Source organism: Mustela putorius, unplaced genomic scaffold, assembly GCF_011764305.1.
Source record: "Mustela putorius furo isolate JIRA1106 unplaced genomic scaffold, ASM1176430v1.1 tig00000868_pilon_pilon_pilon, whole genome shotgun sequence".
NCBI lineage: Eukaryota > Metazoa > Chordata > Mammalia > Carnivora > Mustelidae > Mustela > Mustela putorius.
Window position 1 is genome coordinate 2744583 of NW_025421502.1, and position 20455 is coordinate 2765037.

The following is a 20455-nucleotide window of genomic DNA, read 5'->3' on the forward strand; positions in this document are numbered from 1 at the left end:
ACGGCTGATCAATAAGCAGAGGGAGGAGCCCCATCTCTGTCTTCCAAACTGCCTTAGGCGATTGAGTTTGGTGGCTTCTGCTGCCCGAAATGTGTCCTCTGCCCTCTGACGCCCACTCCAGCACACGCGCAATGAATGTGATCCTGGGAGAATGCTAAACCACCTCACAGCGCCTGCTGGGTTCCCCAAAGTAAAGTTAGAAAAGCAAAGGTTAAGGAAACAAACCACAACTCCAAAATGTCTCAAAAATTTCTGAAGCAGTGGCTTCTCCTGTACAGACTGCTGCCTTCTCCTCTCTCTACACAATGACTTTATTCACACTGTGGGGTAAAGAACTTCGGAAGGATTAGCACAGGAAACTTTCTTTGATGGAAGAAAACTCACAGGGCTGCTCAAAGGCACACGGTGTAAATCTAGTGATGTAAGGATTTGTATGTTAGTTGTGTAACTGTAATTTAACTATTATACTTAAATGGTAATAACATCAAACTAAATTTAATTTTATTAATTTCAAATAATTATTAAATTGTCTAGCGTGCTATTATCAGCCCACCACCAGTGAGCAATTCCAAATTCACTTTAGAAAGTAATATTGAATTATTGCCTACATGGAAAGAAACAAAAAGCACTCTTTAGAAAGGTTGTTTTTTTTTTGTTTTTTGTTTGTTTGTTTGTTTTTAAGATTTTTTATTTATTTATTTGACAGAGAGAGATCACAAGTAGGCAGAGAGGCAGGCAGAGAGAGAGAGAAGAGGAAGCAGGCTCCCTGCTGAGCAGAGAGCCCGATGTGGGACTCGATCCCAGGACCCTGAGATCATGACCTGAGCCGAAGGCAGCGGCCTAACCCACTGAGCCACCCAGGTGCCCCTAGAAAGGTTGTTTTTAATAGAAAACTATTTCTATAGAAACTAGGTGAAAACACTTCTTTCACAAAATACATGTTAAACTACATTTAGTAAAGTCAAGATCAGTAACGTCAGAGTTGTTAAGAACACGGACCTTAGAATCTCACAATCTAAATTTGAATCCTAGATCTACCCTCAATGCCTGCCATATCTGTAATCACTAAATACTCATTTTTAATACCATTAATATCGTTATGGAAAAAAAAAGTATGAATGAAAATCTCTTCCCAAAGAGAGAAAGTACAAAGCAAGAAGGCCCACATAAGAGACAGGAGTAAGTCCATATTTTCAATCCTTCACCCGAAACTCAATTTCACAAAACAATAAAACTCAACAATTCTAAGAGCAGAATCAATTCTAAGAGAGGCAGAAAGTAAGAACAGGGCAGCATCAAAACATGTTACCAATACAATTACCCATTTAGAAAAAGTGGGTACTTGTTTAGTTAATACGGGCAATGACTTCTTACCCCAACTAAAAGCAAACATGCCATTATGTTTTATATTTGTTTGTTGGCTTTTTACCTAGAAACTTGACTTCTAAATATAGAGATTTTTAATTAGGGAAATGCTCAGCTGGGCAGGGTAGAGAATAATAGCTACCAGAACAGAAGAAAAGCTCACAGGGAGTTCTAAAAGTAGTTTTTGCATTCCACTAAAGCTAGATGTGGCAGAGATAGGACTCTATGTCTAATTTTTGAAAGATATCTGAACTTGCTTAGTCAGAGTATTTAGCAAGCTAATTGTTTCTCTTTTCAAATAGATCTATATAGTTAAAGTAATTCCCTCCAAGTAATATTTATGAGCCTGGGATCTATTTGAAACCGAACATGTAAGTTCCATAGTTTTGTGATGTTAAAGAAGAATTTATTTTCTTACAAAATGTAAGTCCCATTCTCCACTCCCACTAAACTGCAAGCTGCTGGGGGGAGGGGGGTAATGTTTTCACCACTGATGACTCTTCACCACTCAGCACAGAGCTCAGAGCATATTTTATATCCAATAAATATTGGAGAAATGATTAGTAAATGAAATGAATGGAAGAAAAGCAGGTCAAGTAGCAAAAAAGATACAAGCTTGCCATCTAGTGGTCACTTGATAAAAATGTATGTAAATGATAACCAGAAAAGTTAATAAAGTTTACAGAAAACCTAACTTCTAAGAACAGATGTACTTGGCCATTCTTGCCACTACAGGCTTCACTAATCTGTGATTTTCACATTGTTTCAAAGATGCCAAATAAAGACACATATGTATAGGTTCCTAATAGGAAGATTTTCCTGGTATAAAAAAATCATACAGTAAGAAAAGGTCATTAAGATTCAGCCATATATAGCAACTCAGAAGTATAGTGATGGGTAGTGACAAGACTTGTTTTTCTCTTATATAATTTATTAAAGCCATGCTTTAAATCTTTAAAAAATATTGTGGTGTATTAGCCAAACGTTTTAAGATTCTGCTTGAGAAAACAAGCAGTACTATTCTCTCCCATCTAAATTCAGGCTATGTCTTGCAGTTCATTAATAAATCATACTCCACTCTATTAAAAAATTCGTATCAAACCAACTATATTCCATCTGCTTCAGTGTCAACAGGAACTTGGTGTCAGTCTGAAGAATAAAATTTCTTTCTTTTTCCACATATCTATCCAAAAAAACAAGTGTTCTAAAACTCTACACATATCCTTTCTTACTTAAGGCATTTACTAGAACCCCATTCAGACTTTTTATGTTGTTTTGTGATCTTATTGTCTCGGAAGAACACATCTAATGCTCCACCGTCACCCTATGTTTCTATTTTAAAAAGAGAAATTAAAGAGCTGTTGTTCTTACAGTTCATGCTTAAGAAAAAAAGAAGTTAATAAAAAGTGCGAAAGAGAACAGCACTTCCTCTTTCAGCTGTGAGTCCCCCTGTGGGGCAGCCTCCTTTCAGTTTTGCTTTAACCGAATGGTACAAGAGCCTTAGGACTCATTAGTCCCAGAGACTTCATTCTCCCACAAGGCCATCAATGATCCCTGCTCCTCCAAAATAATCAACAATCATATCCCAACTAGCAAAAATAAAAAATTTTAAATATATGCTCTGTCGTGATACAGATGCAGCTGACCTACTAAGTACAACCAACTCCCTTTTTCAATTAAAAAAATATGATAATCAGAAATAAGAAGGAAGGAGGAACCGTTCTCATGGGAATGCATTAGGCCCAATCGTTAGCATGGCATGAGGAGGTTATGGGTCCTTCCACAGGCTGGCCTGGCTAAGATTTGCTCTGGATGTCCTACCACTTAGCCAGAAGTAGGTGTCACACCCAACTACAGTGAAAGGGCAAGGCAGCGCCCGGCACCCCCCACCGCCGCCAAAATTCCAAAATTCCCAAAAAGGAACTCAATAGTATACAATTATGTTTATATTTTACATGGATTTATGTTAAGGAAAGAAAGCCAACCCCCCCCCCACTAGCTGTGTCAATGCACTTACATCTGCATTCCTCTATGCTGTACCACACATTCACCCAAAGTTCCAAACCAAAAGCTCCACATAGTTTGTAAGCGCTAAAGTATGTGGCTTGAAAACCAAGACGGTGGAACCCACGCCCACGAGCTGCTACTCACCGTGGTGGTGGTGGTGACCTCCTCTGTTACAACCTTCAGGGTGTCGACCACGGAGATGTAGCCCAGACGCTTAGCAATCGCCAAGGCGGTGTTGCCATTCTAAAGAGAGTGCAATGAAAGCGAGAAAGAGGGAGAACTGAGAGGGAGGACCGCGCTGCGAGCCAATGAGCTCACCGGCTGCTCCGCCTCAGCCAGCATTTCCTTCCAAAACCAGGCACAGCTTAGGAAAATCACTAGTTTTTACCATTACATCTGAATCTCTTTGTAACTTCTTTAGACTATGGCCCGGGTCACCATGGTAACACAACAAGCTGCATCTGCCTGCTCTTCTAATAAGAAGCACTTGACGCTTTAACCCTGAGGTTGTCAAACATTCTCTACAAGATACTGCACTGTGTTTAGGAAAGGACCCCGTGAACTGCGGACGCTGCCTCCGAAAATGATTTAGCCAGAACCGAGTACCGTTACTCCCCGTCAGAGGTCAGGCCATCTGCTGCAGGTAGGACGTCACCCCAGGGAACTCGGTCACGCATTGAGCTACAGCTGTGCAGAAGCTCGCCGTGCAGCAAAATAACCCAAGCGAGCAACTCGGGCTCCAGCGCGGGCCACGGGGGACCCCGGTTTGTTTAATTGCACCGCTTAGTTTACATTTCAATGGCTCCACATCCCGAAGAGCTTTGTCTGAGCCAGGAGCCTCGCGGGCCGGGCTCCCTTAAGAAGGCCGGGCGGGAGCAGGGGCGGGGGTGGGGGGGCGGCCTTCGCGCTCACATCTGAGCACCAGCTGCGAGCAGAGCACGTTCCAGCGGCCTCGGCGTAGGGCCCCACTCTCCCGGGAGAGACGGCCGAGTCAGGCCGACTGCGCTCCCTCCCCGGGAAGCGCTGCCGGAGAGTCACGCTGATTTCTGGAAAGCCCTTCCAGAATTCCCGGGCTTTCCAGAGTGCGGGGGCCTTATCGAAGGGGCGTGTGTCTGAACCCAGCTCAGACAAGGGGCCGCCGGGGCCGGCGAGGAGGAGGCAGCGGCGGCGGCGTGGTGCTGGGCGGCGGCGCCTGGCTTACCGCGGTGGTGGCGTTGGGCTTGGCCCCGTGCTGCAGCAGGACGTTGATGATGTGCGTGTGGCCCTGCTGGGCGGCCTGGTGCAGAGGCGTGTAGCCGTTCTATAGGTGACGGGGGCCATGGACCCAGCATAGGTTTGCAGCAGGAGAAGGAAAGTTCGGTTAGACTTCATGTTGAATTTCTTAGTCTTATAACAAAACCGTCAAGGATGCTGTTTATTTGGAGCTCCCTATCCCCACCAACCCATGTGTCAGCAACAAACACTCCTTCTCACCTTATGGTCTGCTAAACAAAGCGAAAAGACTAGCTTATGAAATAGAAGGGCTGACAAACTCGAAATCAGAGCTATTATTATATTTTAACTAATTGGCATTAAAAATGGGTATACTGAGAGATTTATAATGACAAAAGAACGTTATCACAATGATTTCTTCCTTAGGGATAAAGAAAGTAACGTTTTTAACAGAAATCTGAGGACTCTAATACAAATACAAATAGAAAAAAAAATGCTTGTTTGTCATGACTTTTTTTTTTTTTTTTTTTGACAGATCACAAGTAGGCAGAGAGGCAGGCAGGGGGGAGGGGAGGGGAAGCAGGCTCCCTGCCCTGCAGAGAGCCTGATGCTGGCCATCCCAGGACCCTGAGATCATGACCTGAGCCTAAGGCAGGGGCTCAACCCCCTGAGCCACCCAGGCGCCCCTATCATGACTTTTCTAATAATGAATCTTTGTGCTGGCTTTAGGGATTCTAAATTGATGGGGGTAAATCTAAATCTTATCTTCCTTTCAGAGAGCAGCTTTGGTCAAAGAAGACCATGCTTAGAGAATGGAAGATTTCATTGGATGATGAGTGGCCCACCCTCAATTAAAAATGACTTTAAAAATGAAGTTCTTTTTAACACTCTGGTCTAAACTGGAAGTTTAGATTAAAGCTCTGTAATCCATGATTTGTGAGGAACTGCTGCTGAGGTTAGTGTGAAGACAGTCTTGTTCAGAATTCTAACGGGTGGCAGGTATGGAACAGGTTGGCTGCATATTCACATTCATTAAACAAAGGCACTGGAATCCTTGGAGGCAAACAAAACACTAATACCACTCACTGAACATTTATTTTGTGCCAGATGCCAGGCCTTGTAGTTGTCTTTGAATCTTTATTGTCATCCTAAAAATGAGGGTGCTTGGTACATAGGTGGTGTCTCATACACCATCATGAGTGACTAAGTGAATGTATACATGATTGAATAAATGTTTTCTTCCAATTTCAGAGACGATGAAATGGAAAATAACAGTTAAGTAATTTCTTTGCAATTATTCCAGGTTCAGAACCTGTGTAGATCATGATAGCCAATGGGTATCAGACTACTTTTTTTATTATCTACCTGCCTCACCCAGATAAAATTCTATCCATTATCTGGTTTCGAAGTTCTGAGTAGCTCATTCATACCATAAACTTGTAGGAGTATACGTCCCTTTTACCTAGTGTCACTGCTGCTTCATGACCAACATGCACTTTGGCTACTCCTGCCTACATAAAGTGTCCGTCTATGTACACAAGGTGCCCCGTGACTCCTTCTATGCTTTTGCTGTGGCCTTTCCATCCACGGGGATGTCCCTATATTTGTGAGAGTCTATCAGTCTGCATGTCTTTCAGTCTGGAACATCATCAGCTCTGCCATGTCAGCTATCTCTCCCTCCAATGGCATCACCACCCCAGGAAACCTGGAAATAGAAGCCAATTATAGGGACCCTGAGAAACTTATCACTATTGCAGGGTCTCTGCTCTCAAATGAGATAATCCACGCACATTTGAGAAGCATGAAGTAAGTGGCATTTTTTTTTCCCTGAAAATTCTTCTTCTCCAACCGAATTTGTTCACCTCTTCAGTAGCAACCAAGTGAATTCATTCAGCAAGCATTTACTAACCGCATGCTTTATGCTAAGTAGGAGACACTGTGCTTATGTAAATTAATAATGCCAGAGTAGCATTCTTGCCCCTAAGAGCTCACAATTTACAGAGTCCTCAACACACAGTGTCCAGAAAGGTGTCTCCCAGGCCTGATTTAATTTAACCTTTACCCCAAACCTCTGGTGCACAAGTATATTTGCAAGGGAAGTCTGGAGCAACTCAAAAACTTCTATGTGAACATTCGACTACATTTTATCCACGGTCTTGGGCCCATTCTGCTAGGAGATCTAGACCCAGTTCTACCAAACCCCTCTAACCCTCCATTTCCTCATTAACAAATGGGAAGAGCCAAGATTTCAAATCTGGTGAAGGATTATATATGTTGTCCATAAACTTTTCTTTAACTCATCTAAAGTGCCATGAAAATGCTGACAAACATTTCACTTATTTTCTTTCTCATTGAAGAGCTCTATGATCTTTGCAGCATATTTTATAAAGAAAATTTTCTTGTACGTGCTGTCGTTCTATGCACTCTTTGCAAATTAATCATATAATCAACCAAATATACTTTTCCTCAAGCAGATGTTTGTAGGATTTCATTTTCATTTTAAACAACTAATAGTCTCATAGAACAAGTTCACTTTTCCAGATTATTATACCAGATCATGAATGTTTGAGGACTAAAGGCAACACATATGTTTACATTTTTATAGCAACAAATTTTTAAAACCATAGTTACATGAGATGTGAGGCAGAAAACACAAATTTCCCAAAAATGCCATTCTGTGTGAAAAAAATCCTGAGATGTTTATTAAAAGAACATTTTTCCATTTATGTAGCTATCCACTCCCTTGAAGACATATTAAAAGTTATATTTACTTCTAAAAGCAAGTAAAATCTATAGAGTTCACTAAAAAAAAAAAATAACAATAATAAATAAATAAATTAAAACCTGAAAAATTAAAATGAGATTTTTCTCTCAACCAAATGTCTATTTGAATGCATAACAAACCCCAGGTAGATAACCAATGTTCTCTAGACAATAGGTCTGGCTTGTAAATATTATCTCAACAATCACACACTTAACAAAAAATTACGGTAACTTTTCAAGTTCCTCCAAAGTCTCATTGCATAGTTGCATTTATTCCTTTCAAGAGAAGATCTGGATCCCAATAGGAATGTCTTTCCTGTGTGCTTATGTGTGATCTGACACAGGAAAAAATGGTGTTGGGTGCTGATGCCTGAGAATTCTTATTAGAGCTTTTAAATAAGCTCAAAGTACAATGTCATGAGAACTCAAGAATTGCTCAGAAACTAGGCAGCAGCTGCTCTTGCTAGAGTCAGATGAAATTTTTTTTAAAGATTTTATTTATTTACTTGACAGAGATCAGAAGCAGGCAGAGAGACAGGAAGAGAGAGAAAGGAGGAAGCAGGCTCCCCACTGAGCAGAGAGCCTGATGCAGGGCTCGATCCCAGGACCCTGAGATCATGACCTGAGCCAAATGCAGAGACATAACCCACTGAGACACCCAGGTGTCCCTCAGATGAAATTTTGAATCTCAAAGGTCAATAATATTGTTTATAATTTTAAAAATAGCTATCTTTAATTCACCTGTAAATATGGCGATGTACAGATACAATTTTGTTTCTGCTTCTAAGAGAATATAAAAAGACTGACTTCCAAAACTTCTTACTTTTCTAATCATTACCATTTTGAATGATGACTTTGAAAACTCACACTAATTTAGTTGAGCCCACTCACATAGCTGCATTAAGAATTTCTGATACATAAACTTAAAAAAATAAGCAAACACGTAATTACATATTTCTTTGGACCAAGGAACCTGGAGCTGCAATTTATTTTATACATACTAGCAGCAGTTGTATTATTCTTTTCTCTTTCCCTTGAAACAACTTGAGTGCACTAAAGTCTGGTGTTATGTTCCAACCTTGCTTTACTAGATAGGGCCCTTCAGCTGCCACTGGGTAACAGCATTTACGATCAAGTCAACTCTGTGTTATCCTTGACAACTTCCAACCCAGACCTTACACATCATTGCCTCACTAAGCATTTCCATGTGATATCCCAAATGTAACAGAGTTGGTGGGAATAATGGGGATGTAAGCTAGGGCAGCCACTGTGGAAAACAGTATGGAGGTGCCTCAAAAAATGAAAAATAGAATTACCATATGGTCTAGCAATCCCTCTTCTGGGGAAGAAAACAAAAACACTTACTCGGAAAGCTGTATGCACTCCCATATTCCTTGCAGCATATTTATTATAGCCAAGATATGCTGCAACCTAAGTACCCATCAGTGGATGAATGAATAAGAAATACATAAAATTGCACGTGCACACACACACAATGTAATATGAGTCAGCCATAAAAAGAAATGAAATTTTGCCATTTGGGACAACACGCATGGACCTGGAGGGCATCATGCTAAGTGAGATAAGTTAGAGAAAGATACAATACTGCATGATCTCACTTATGTGTGGAATCTAAACCAAACAAAACAAAATCCGAACTCATAGATACAGAGAGCAGATTGGTGGTTGCTAGGGGCAGGGAGTGGGGACTTGGAAAAAATAAGTGAAAGGTATCACAAGTTAAAAAGCCTTTTTTTAAGTGAAAGAAACCGGATTTAAATGTTAAATGACATTGGGTGTCCTGTTCTCAGCTATCTCCTCTATATTTAGAGGGAGGGATCCTTCCCTCAGGGGTCAAGAGGAGGTGACCTCACTTGTTTTAAACCACATACCACATCTTTTATAATGCATCACCAATAAAAACACAAAGAGATTTAAAAGTATGTACTAATAATAAAAATGTGTTTTATATGAGCATTTAAAAAAAGGAAACACTTGGGACGCCTGGGTGTCTCAGTGGGTTAAGCCTCTGCCTTTGGCTCAGGTCATGATCTCAGGGTCCTGGGTTCGAGCTCCGCATCAGGCACTCTGCTCAGCAGAGAACCTGCTTTCTCCTCTCTCTGCCTGCCTCCCTGCCTACTTGTGATCTCTCTCTCTGTCAAATAAATAAATAAAATCCTTAAAAAAAAAAAAAAGGAAGCACTATTGTTATTCATAGGATGTACTAATCAAAATGTTCAAGTAGTGTGAGAAAGCATTATAAAGGTTGTAGTTTAAGGATAGATAAGATTTAAATAAGAGAGTATCTTAGGAGAGGAAAAGACTGGTTAAAACAGGAAAATATTGGGGCGCCTGGGTGGCTCAGTGGATTAAGCCACTGCCTTCGGCTCAGGTCATGATCTCAGGGTCCTGAGATCGAGTCCCGCATCAGACTCTCTGCTCAGCAGGGAGCCTGCTTCCCTCTCTCTCTCTCTCTCTCTCTCTGCCTGCCTCTCTGCCTACTTGTGATCTCTCTCTGTCAAATACAGAAATAAAATCTTTTTAAAAAAAAAAAACAGGAAAATATTTAGTTCGGAGAAAGTGAAGCACTAAAAAGCTAGTTTAGTTGTAGGGAAGTTATGAAATGGTCATCTGGCAACCTACATTACATTGGGTCACATCATAGAGACTTAAAATCATGAAAAGGGATGACTAGATCAGAGAACTCCTTGGGAGAAGGAATCAACAGGATTTGATAGCATGGAATAAATGCCAGGTAAGAGAGTGAATGACCACTGATAAGATTTTAGGTATAGTGAGTTGACGTTAATGATCTGGAGTGGGAGGGAAGTTAGAACAGAGCTTTGGCCATGAGGCAGGTTGTCTCAGTTGGAATTCCAATTCTTCCAACTAATACTTTGTGACCTTAGATAAGTTATTCAAATTCACTATGTAAAATAGAGATGCTAATAGCACCTATGAGGTTATTTAAGGATTAAATGAATTAATATATAAAAAGTCATAAATAATGTATATGTGACTTCTAGCATATACTTAATGAATATTAGTTTAAAAAATTTTTTAAATGAGGGATGCCTGGGTGGCTCAGTCATTTGAATGCCAGACTCATGATCTCGGGGTCCTAGGATTGAGCTCCAGGTTGGGGTCCACACTCATCGGGCATTCTGCTTGAGATTCTCTCTCTCCCTCTGCCCCTTCCCACACTAACATGCTCTCTTATTTTCTCTCTCTAATAAATATACAAAATCTTTTTAAATTTTTTCTAAATGAAAGACACAATCTAGGCTGTCTATCTACATTTCCTCATGCAGAAGGAGGATGTTTCAGGAAGGGGGACCAAGGCCTTAAAATAACATAAAGAATTTTCTAGATCATCAAACTGTTCTACCCAGCAGGCTTCTTTTTTACTGTAGTAAACTGTTAACTGGATAAATGCTACTTCAGCTCTATAACAAAAGTAGTTCTGAAGCTAACCTACATGGCTGACAAAGGTTCGGAGAATGAAAAGTCGCAAACAACTGTACAAAGCTATATTGCTTATTCAAAGTCCCTTTAAAAGAACTAAAATGGAAAAGATACATTTGAAGCTATGGTGAGCTAGTGAAGTATTCATATGCCTGAACCTCTTTGCTTATAGAAAAATGAAAATGAATATAAGTATTTTATTTACCTTTGTTTTTGCATTGACATTTGCACCCTGCTTCAGAAGAAAGTTGACCATTTTCACATTTCCATAGTGACAGGCCACAATTAAAGGAGTGTAACCAAGCTATAACAAATACATAAATAGATAAATAAATAAATGCATACATACTCTAGCGATTAATACTCAAAGGGAGAGGGATTAGGTAGAATCTCAGTAATGGCGGGAAGGGTAAAAAATCTATTCCATTGTATAAATATTACTGAGCAGTTTATTTACACTTCCTGTGGATACAAATATGGAGAGAAGCAGATCCCTGAGCACAAGGAACTTAACACCAGCAAAGGAAATCAGACACGTGTGTGACTTCATCTGACAAAGAGCTAAGAGAAAGACACGAATAATTGGGTCTGAAAATAGAGAAGAAAAACGGAGTCTGACGGGAGGATGTGAAGGAGATGCACAAAAATATAGCTTAAAATGGGCTTGAAAATTTTCATGGCATAGAGAAGGAAAAGCCATTTTCAAGACCAAGGGCTGGAGGCAAGCAAATACAGGAGGAAAAGAGCAAGTTATCCAGATTGCCAGAGCAATAAAGGAGAGAGGCTGACTTAAGCCAGCAAAATTAGAATCTTTTTATAAAGGGTCCTGATATCATGATCTCCACTTGGACTTGATTCCAGCAAAACTGGAGAGCCATTATAGATTTGTGAGTAAAAGAGAATCATAGTTCAGAATGGACTTTTGAGGAAGGGTGCTTGGAATGGGGGAAATCTGAGTGGGGGCTACTGGGAGTCATCCAAGTCAGAACCCACCACAATATGGAAAGTGATTCACTTTACCTTTGTGTGAGCATCCTGGTCAGCCCCATGCTTAGTAAGAATTTCAGCAACATTCACTTTGTCTTCCTGGGCTGCAAGGTGTAAAGACGTGAGTCCACTCTATAGAGAGAATGGAAGCAAATGGGTACACTTGAAGAAGAAAGTGTGTTTCATCATCTATGATATCGTGTCTTGAAAAAAAATCCTGGGAAATTCATAGCCTCTCCCTAGAGCCTGCAACTTCTGATCTCTAAAACAAACCCTCCAAGTTAATATAACTTTCTGAGACCTATTCTCTAAGTTAGTCAACACTTTCAACAAATTACATTTTCTTTATTTAGATGCTTCTATTATGATGTGACACTTTAAAATAACTCAGCTAATAAGCTTCCAAACAACATTCATTTCAAATCCATCTGTGCCTCCTGCTGAATCTATTTATTCCCTTAAATAATTAATCAACCAGCTACTACTTCTACTTTTTAACCATAGAGGATTGATGGATTCTATATTTTCATCAATAAAATATCATATCAAGGTAAAAAATGTAGAGAGTTACAGGAAATGAGTTCAGAACAGTTTTCTCCAGTACTCAATAGTATACTATTTTGGAGGTTCCTCTAACTGCTAAATAAAAAGTAACCCCATCATTTATAGATAGCACCATAAATTGGCCAGTTTTATGTATAATGTTTGGCATTTATACATCCAGTGAATATCCTGATTAATTTTATATCCAATTCAAATACAGTTAAGAACTAATACAAGAGGGAAGCATGGGGGAAGGAGAGGGGAAGAGTGTTTTCTCCAGTCAGTGCCACAATCTAGCAGCCTCACTACGTGTACCCTTAACTTCCAGCACACAAAGCTGAAATTGAGAGAGAATCTTTAAAATCTAAATCATTTGTGTATTTAAAAGGTGTTTTCTGAGTACCTTTCATATGCCAGGAAATATTCTACATATTTGAATACATCAGTGAACAAATGTTTCTGCCCTATATCCTAGCTAACAGTATATTCATACTCTATTTTCTCTTCCTCTGCTACTGCTCAAATACCTAGTATATTCATCCCTCCTGTTACTCCTGCAGCTGGACACTGAGTTCGCTCACTTGTGCTCTGAGCTGGCAACTCTCCCTTCCCCCGCTCTCCCAATTCATGTTTAATTAGATTCTACCGGACCCCCTGACTGTGGCTTTGCAGATCTGCCTTTCCACAGTCAGCCGGGTTCTTCAAAATCCATGATCTCTAGCCAGGGTGTACTCCTAGAAATGGACAAGTCCTTTGATCTTTAAAAAACATAAGTGATATGTACAGAGGGAAAAACATTCTCCAACTTAAGAGAAGGTTGTGTTTGTTTGTTTGTTTGAGGGCTTGGGGCTTTTTAATTCTTACAGTTCCAGCTGAGCTCAGCTTTGAGTTTCATAAACCATCAGGATAAGATTGAAGATATGCCCTTCTATATTAAAATGTACTCACTTCTAAACAAATACTATGCAGCCCTAAAGTATAAACAGTATGAATATTGGGGCAAAACAAAAGATTGTTCCACATTCTGATTTTCTCCATATGAAAACAGTAAACATTAAAATATTTCTCTTTATGGAGACAAGTGGTCTTTTAAAAATGTTATTGAAGTGATTATTAAAGGACATGATCATCAAATATCTCGAAGACATTTTTAATGGCATGTCAAATATATGTGTTGTTTTCTACAATATAAGAAATTCTCTATAATTTATTATGGTAAATTTCCATACCTAAATCAACTTATGAAAAATTTTCTAATAAATCAAGAAAATAGAAGATGTTGAAGGAGTTCTTTTCAAATGAAGGAATTTATTTCCTAAGATGCACTAGAGGACTCTACAACTCGTTTTTATTATTACATGTGATTTGCTCTAGTGACAAATACATCACACCTCTTTTTAGAACAGCACCCCAAATCTAATATTGAAATCATTGTTATAAAGATAACATAATTACTTTGTGGTCCACAGTTGAATATATTTCTTCACTGAGGAGTACTTAAGTCAAAAATATTCATTAAATATTTGCTGATTGACTGCTAAAACCCTCTCAAAGGAAGTAGTATGTTTAGAAGAATACCATCAGGGAGGACATACTTAACTGATTCCAGATATGAATATATATTAAAAATAGCACTTCTTAAAATAAAAACAGCACTATCAGAAGCATCGCATGATCAGTTTCATGAAATATCTAGAACTTCATTCTACTCAAAATTTTCCTTGATTTGTTTATGGATATCTGGTGTTTATTTCCAAATGAAGATTTGTTTTTAACGGACAATAAACACTTGTTTATGGATATCCTGTGTTTATTTTCAATGAAGATTTGTTTTTAATGGACAATAAACACTGTCTGTCCCTTTCATATACTGATGCTAAGTGAAGTATTCTACAATTAGTCTCATAGTGAGAATATCCCCAGTAGGGGAAATGTCTTCCTGAATGGCATGATTTCAATGCCTACAAGAAAAATCCATGCCCCAGACTTTAATAACAGCTGAGACACTGAATTTCACCACAAGGCTTCAGGATGTTCATTTCTGTTAAAATGCAAATATCTTTTGGGGAATGACTTTTTAATTAGCTCTCACTACACTTTAAAAAAAGGATCTGTGAGGACTTTTGATAGAGAACAAAGAAGTATATAATGGCAAGGGATTTACTGAAATATTTTCGAGTGATAAAGACACAGAATAGGACTCTAGAGGCATTCAAGACAACCTTTTTTATAACTATTTCTAAAGGAAATAATGCTATATAACCTTATTGATAACATTATGAAGACCAATTTACAACTGAGTTTCCAAAAGCACTAATTAGCTCAACAGTGAAATGTAGAAAACACAGTACTGTGTATTTGTGGAAAACCCTAAGAAACCTAAGTTTCACTAAACCCATACCTTTGTGTTATAAAAAGTATTAAGAGATGTAAATGATGACCTAACTTAAAAATATAGGCTTCAATTTTAGTTTCTCAGAAGGTGACTCCAGTAGAGTATATTTAAGTATAAGATAGATACACATTAAATAGATAGGTAGGTAGGCAGAGCTACAGATACATATGTAGAGAAAGACAGAGATTATAGACAGACATACACTCGTAAAAAATCCGAATATTTCCATATTTGAATAATGTCTTTTCCCCTTATATTCCTGACTCTTATTCTATTACAGTTCAAATGCCTGCCTACAAAGGCTGAAATGACCGAGGTTCTTTATTAGAAACACTGATTCTCTGGCCAGTGCCGCCACAACCACCCAAACTAAGCTAAAGGTGGCTCAGAAATCTTTATTTTACTGAGTTTCCTTCATGCCCCCACCCCCTGCCCCCCAGGTGCCTCTGATGCTCAGCCTGGCTGGAGAATGCTTGGGTAGTGGCCACAGACCAACAGCTTAGAATCAGTTGTTTGGGCCAGAGCCCAGATGAACTGTCACCTCTCTCTCTCTTTCTCTGTATCTCTCTCTCCCTCTCCCTTTCTCTGTCTAAAATTTGGAATGAAGACCAGCAGGTACCATGGTAAATCCGGACAGACTGCTTAAACTACAGTGATATTACCTCTTGGGAGCTACAGGGTCACCTCTTTGGTCACACGCACAGAGAAACAGAGAAAGTAGATCTGCAGAGAGAGGTAAATGCAACTGACTTGCAAGGAAAAAGTCAAGATTCAAACATGCAGCCATATCGGCTGAGTCTGCTTCTTGCTTCAGTGTGGGTTTTTTCCTCATAAGCCTCAACTGTTATTGTCCTTGAATTCTATAAGTAATCTCTGTTTCCTTCTACGACATCCCTTCTTTTTGTTCCAAGTTGTCTTTGATAGGTTTCTGTTTATATTCATCTGAAAGATTCTTGGCTAAAACAAGAGACAAAACCAGTACCTTGGTTGACATGTGGATATTGGCTCCCTTATCCAGAAGCAACGTGACCATATCCGTGTGCCCCTCCTGGGAGGCCAGGTGGAGTGGGGTTACTCCTTGTTTTGTTACAATGTTAGTCTCTGCTCCATAGTTCAGGAGTGTGGAAGCTATCTGCATTTGATTCTTCTTGGCAGCAATATGTAAAGGAGTATAGCCATTCTAGGAAAAAAAAAAAAAAAACCCAAAACCACAAATATACATCATGAGCTTAACACCTGTCCTACTATATATATCTCCAATGGAAATAAGAATTTCTAATCAATAGAAAAGTTAAAAAGTAAGTTTATAGTAAATCCAAATTCTTTCCCATTGCAAGCTCCCGTCCCACAACACCCAAATCTTTACAACCAATATCACAAGACACACATTCTACTGTAAGACACGTATAGACACAAAAGCCCCAAAGCGTAACATCTCCTTACAATTTTGGTTCTTTCCTGCAGAGCAACAAAAGAACAAGCCAGGCTCCTGTCCTACATGACTGTCCTTCAAATTCCTGGAGCTGGTTTTCATATCTCCTTTTAGTCTTCTTCTCCAGGTTAAACTTCCCCAGTCCTTCAACTATTCCTGATAAAAGACCCATTGCTACTAGACCTCTCCATTAAGGATGACGTGTTCTAGACTGATTCTCATTTGTCAATAGTGCTCTCAAGTTGTGTGACTGGGAACTGAATGCTATACTTCAGATACAGCTTTAGTAGAACAGAATAAAATGGAATTCTTTCGGTGATCTTGTTATAACACTCCTGCTATAATGCTTCTGAGCAGATTGTACTTTTTATTCATTTGATAGCTATTTAGTAAGTTGGGAGCATGTACCAGGCAATGTGCTAGGTATGGGGATACCAAGGTGGGTAAGACACAATCCGTGTCTTTAAGTGGTTGCATTCTGGTGGAAAATAGAGTAAGCAACAAAATAGGCTTATATTAATCCTATCAATCAATCCAATCAAAATCCTATCAATCAAAATCCTATCAATCAAAATCCTAGACCTTCCACTTGTCTCTATGGGCTCAAAAGTAGAAATATGAGGCTACAGGTTTTATGTGACAGTTTGTAGAGAGGACCAGAGGAATTCATACTCGGCTTACAAGAGCCAAACTTTAACCCTATACTTAATTAAAACAAATAACAAGCAAATAGACCTCTAGAACAAATGTTAGTCTGGACTATATTGTTTCCTTTCCTTTCCTTTTTCAAGTCTGGTAGAATTTTCCATGAAAAACGTGTAATAGAAATTAAAAACAGTGGCCTTGCCACCAACTGTGATATAATGGAGGTAAAGTCAGCATAATAATCGATTGCTTCTTGCGAATCTATCGTAAGAGGTAATTTTAGGTTATGTTATTTCCTGAAATCTAACTGCAAAGGGTACCAAAAATTAAAAGGAGTTTTGATAACTTAAATGTCTTTATACACCATCATCAAATCTCGATCCTCAATGATCTGATCTTATCTATCTACTCTGCCCCCATTCCTCCAAGCAAAAATAAGCATCTTTCAGTTCAGATCAATGATATTTCTCTTTAAGATGCTGAGGAAATTTGAAAGCTCCCCTTGGAAGACTATTCATGGTCTGGTCATAGGTCCCAGATGCTCCAGATGTTCTAGAACACTTGGACCATGAGCTCTATTAAAGAATATGTAAATATTTGTGGACACTGTAAGTTTAGCATTTGAGTGGTTTTTTTTGTTTTGTTTTTAGTTGTTGTTGTTTTTTTACTACAGTGTGTTTTCGTCAGTCCAGATGTCCCCCATTCCTACATGTGGGCTCTACCAAAGTTAGGTGAATTATCAGAGTAAATCTACCAAGATTAGAAAGTCAGAGGCTTACGTGGAGGAGGAGAGGAGGTTTTATCAAAACAACATAAGAGAAATGTGTCCATTTTGGCAATATAAGAGACTGACTGCCCCCAGATACTTGATCTACGAGATCTACAAGATCTACTTGATCTACAGCCCTCCTACTCCACACAGAGTAGAAGTTTTTAGAACCAAATAAACAAAAAAATCCAGTGAAAACTAAGAAAAGCTTCTGGGCTCTGGTAGAAAGAAGCAAACAGGTTCTAGAGTCCAAGGGATTATATCTGTGGCTGGGGCAGCGGTTGCAGTGAATAGAGAGTCGAAAGGGGAGATGTGGGTTGGGAGGGGCTCCTGATGGTTCAGTGGCATCAGCCTTTGGCTGCCATCATGATCCTGGGATCCAGGCCCCATATTGGGCTCCCTGCTCAGTGGGGAGTTTGCTTCTCCCTCTCCTTCTGCACCTGCTCCCTGCTGTGTGCTTGCTCTCTCTTGCTATCTGTCTCAAATAAATAACTAAAATCTTTTCTTAAAAAAGTGGAGATGGGGGGGCACTTGGGTGGCTCAGTGGGTTGGGCCTCTGTCTTCAGCTCAGGTCATGATCCCAGGGTCCCTGGATCGAGCCTCGCATCGGGCTCTTCGCTCAGCGGGGAGCCTGCTACCTCCTCTCTCTCTGCCTACTCTCTGCCTACTTGTGATCTCTGTCAAATAAATAAATAAAATCTTAAAAAAAAAAAAAAGTAGAGATGGGGTTGGGGTTACAACCAACTGAAAGCCTCTTGCAGTGGCCCCAGAACCGAAGGACTCATGCTCATCAATAGGCTGGGACAGATAAGTGGAAGATACTAGAAGAGCCTCCTGAGCACCACTGCACTATGGACGCTGGAGGAGAGGATTGCTCTACCCAGTCTTGCGGACTCTATGTGTGTACATTAAGAATAAGGACCATACACTGTACAGGCTAGAGATCAGGGCTATATTTGTCTTTTTGGGAAAACCACACAGATTACTTTATAATTTAGGACTTCTCTCCCAAGTAGATTGAAAATCCCTTGTGAGAGGAGAACAAAGTTTTACTACAACCCTTTCTTTGTACATAGTAAGAGTTCAAATAAAGTGTTGTTGGGTATTGATGAAATCTTTCATATTGATGCTGACAATGGCCAGCTTAGATAGTTAATGAAAAAAGTACTGGCATGTTAAGGGAGTAGGTATTTTTATTCCATTGAAATATTTGCCTAGTCTTCATTCTTTCACTTAAATTTATTGAGAATCCATAATACTGTATGAGATAATTCAGGGATACGTAGATGAATAGGACATGATTACTGTCCTCAAGTAGTTTATCATCTAGTAGGAAGAAAGACATCAAATAAATGATAACTGATGAGCCTACTGAGAGAAGGGTATAAAGGAATCTATACATAATTATAAATATTTGCACTCCTCTTCTGATAGTTTAAATATTTTATTGTTAGTGCATATCTGTACCAATAAAATATGCATGGATACATATATGTATAAATGTATGTATGTAGATGTATATGTGGGTATGTGTTTAAGTTATGCATATTTATAATATTTTATATTTACTTATATAAAAAATACATGGTCTTATATAGAGTATACTTTTTAATATAGAATATCCCATTTTATTATATGTGTATATGCATAATTTAAATAGACATGTGAGTACATATATACATACTTATATAATAGAAGTAGAATAATTCTCTCTCCACTACTTTGGGACACAGTGGACCTAATGGTTAAGAATGCTGGTTCTAGGGGCACTTGGCTGGGTCAGTCAAAAGAACATGTAACTCTTGATCTCAGGATTGTGAGTTTGAACCCCAACTTAAAAAAAGAAAGAGTAATGGTTCTAAAGTCAAACTGCTTGAGGTCAAATCTTAGCTCTATCAGGTATCAGTCATATGAGTTTGGATAAACAAATTAACCTACTCAAGTCTCTCTTCTTTAGCCACAAAACAGAAATTATTATGATACCATTCTCACAGCATTATCATGAGATTAAGTGAGATATTACATGCAAAGTGGTAGACAGAGTATTTGGCAAAGAAATGGTAGTTGTGCTGTTTTATGATGCTATCGAACACAGTGTGAGTATTTTCCCAACACAATACTTTTTCAGTAAATCCTGGTATGTTTTCAATATATGTTTGCTGAATGAATTAATGAAAGATGTAATAATTACTTTGTGTATTATATGAGGTTCATGTATATTTTCAGCGTAAAGAAGGGGCAACTCAAACGGTGAGAAATGCTCCGTCCATAGGTACAAGTCTTAGGGGCACTGTCTCAGAAACTGGTGATACAGAGACATCAAGAAGGAATTCCTAGCCTAGGAACTTAAAAGGATATATATTATAGTTAACATGGATGAAATGTTAGAGAAAAAAGAAAAAGATTCTTTCATATATCACAATGAAAAAAACTGCAGTCTAAAGGAATAAGAAAAAAAAAAGCTATGTTATATCATAATATTCTGGTTATAGGGGAAAAGCAAAAACCTGTACTGCCTTTACTATGCTTTGTTTCTCAAAATTCAAAACTTTAGTCTCTAAGACACTGAGTCTTGGCAATAAGAGTCATCTCTACTTGTTCATAGGCACATCCCCTTGATCTATGCTGACTTTTTAAAAAATCTTAAAAGGCTTTGTGGAAGTAATCAGTAGAAATTAAAAAAAAAAAATAGTCAATACCAAAAGCTACTATCACTAGGAGTATTTGCAGTTATACCATACGGCGTATTTAAAGAGCAATTCCCTGCAAGGACTTGGAAGGAGCTAGAGTGGAATAAGTGGAATCAGTCAGAGAAAGACAAATGCCATTCGATTTTACTCATATGTGGCATTTAAGAAATAAAACGGACGAG

General features: G+C 38.9%; 1 protein-coding gene and 1 long non-coding RNA gene across 52 annotated transcripts in view; one reads left to right on the forward strand and one right to left on the reverse strand.

The window, feature by feature from the left end:
- ANK2 (ankyrin 2) overlaps positions 1–20455 on the reverse strand; it is a 323587-nt gene that overhangs the window by 79845 nt on the left and 223287 nt on the right. For all 50 annotated transcript variants that reach the window (XM_004748037.3, XM_045085498.1, XM_045085499.1 and 47 more), the window contains 5 exons: positions 15720–15917; positions 11833–11931; positions 11018–11116; positions 4574–4672; positions 3517–3615 (listed from right to left, as the gene is read on the reverse strand). In XM_004748037.3, coding sequence (XP_004748094.2) covers positions 3517–3615; positions 4574–4672; positions 11018–11116; positions 11833–11931; positions 15720–15917 — 594 coding nt within the window. The remainder of the gene's footprint in view (positions 1–3516; positions 3616–4573; positions 4673–11017; positions 11117–11832; positions 11932–15719; positions 15918–20455) is intronic.
- LOC106005396 overlaps positions 3562–20455 on the forward strand; it is a 28941-nt gene continuing 12047 nt past the window's right edge. The window contains exon 1 of one of the 2 annotated variants that reach the window (XR_001178715.2): positions 3562–4015. This is a non-coding gene — a long non-coding RNA (uncharacterized LOC106005396). The remainder of the gene's footprint in view (positions 4016–20455) is intronic. The other variant, XR_001178716.2, reaches the window with a different exon arrangement.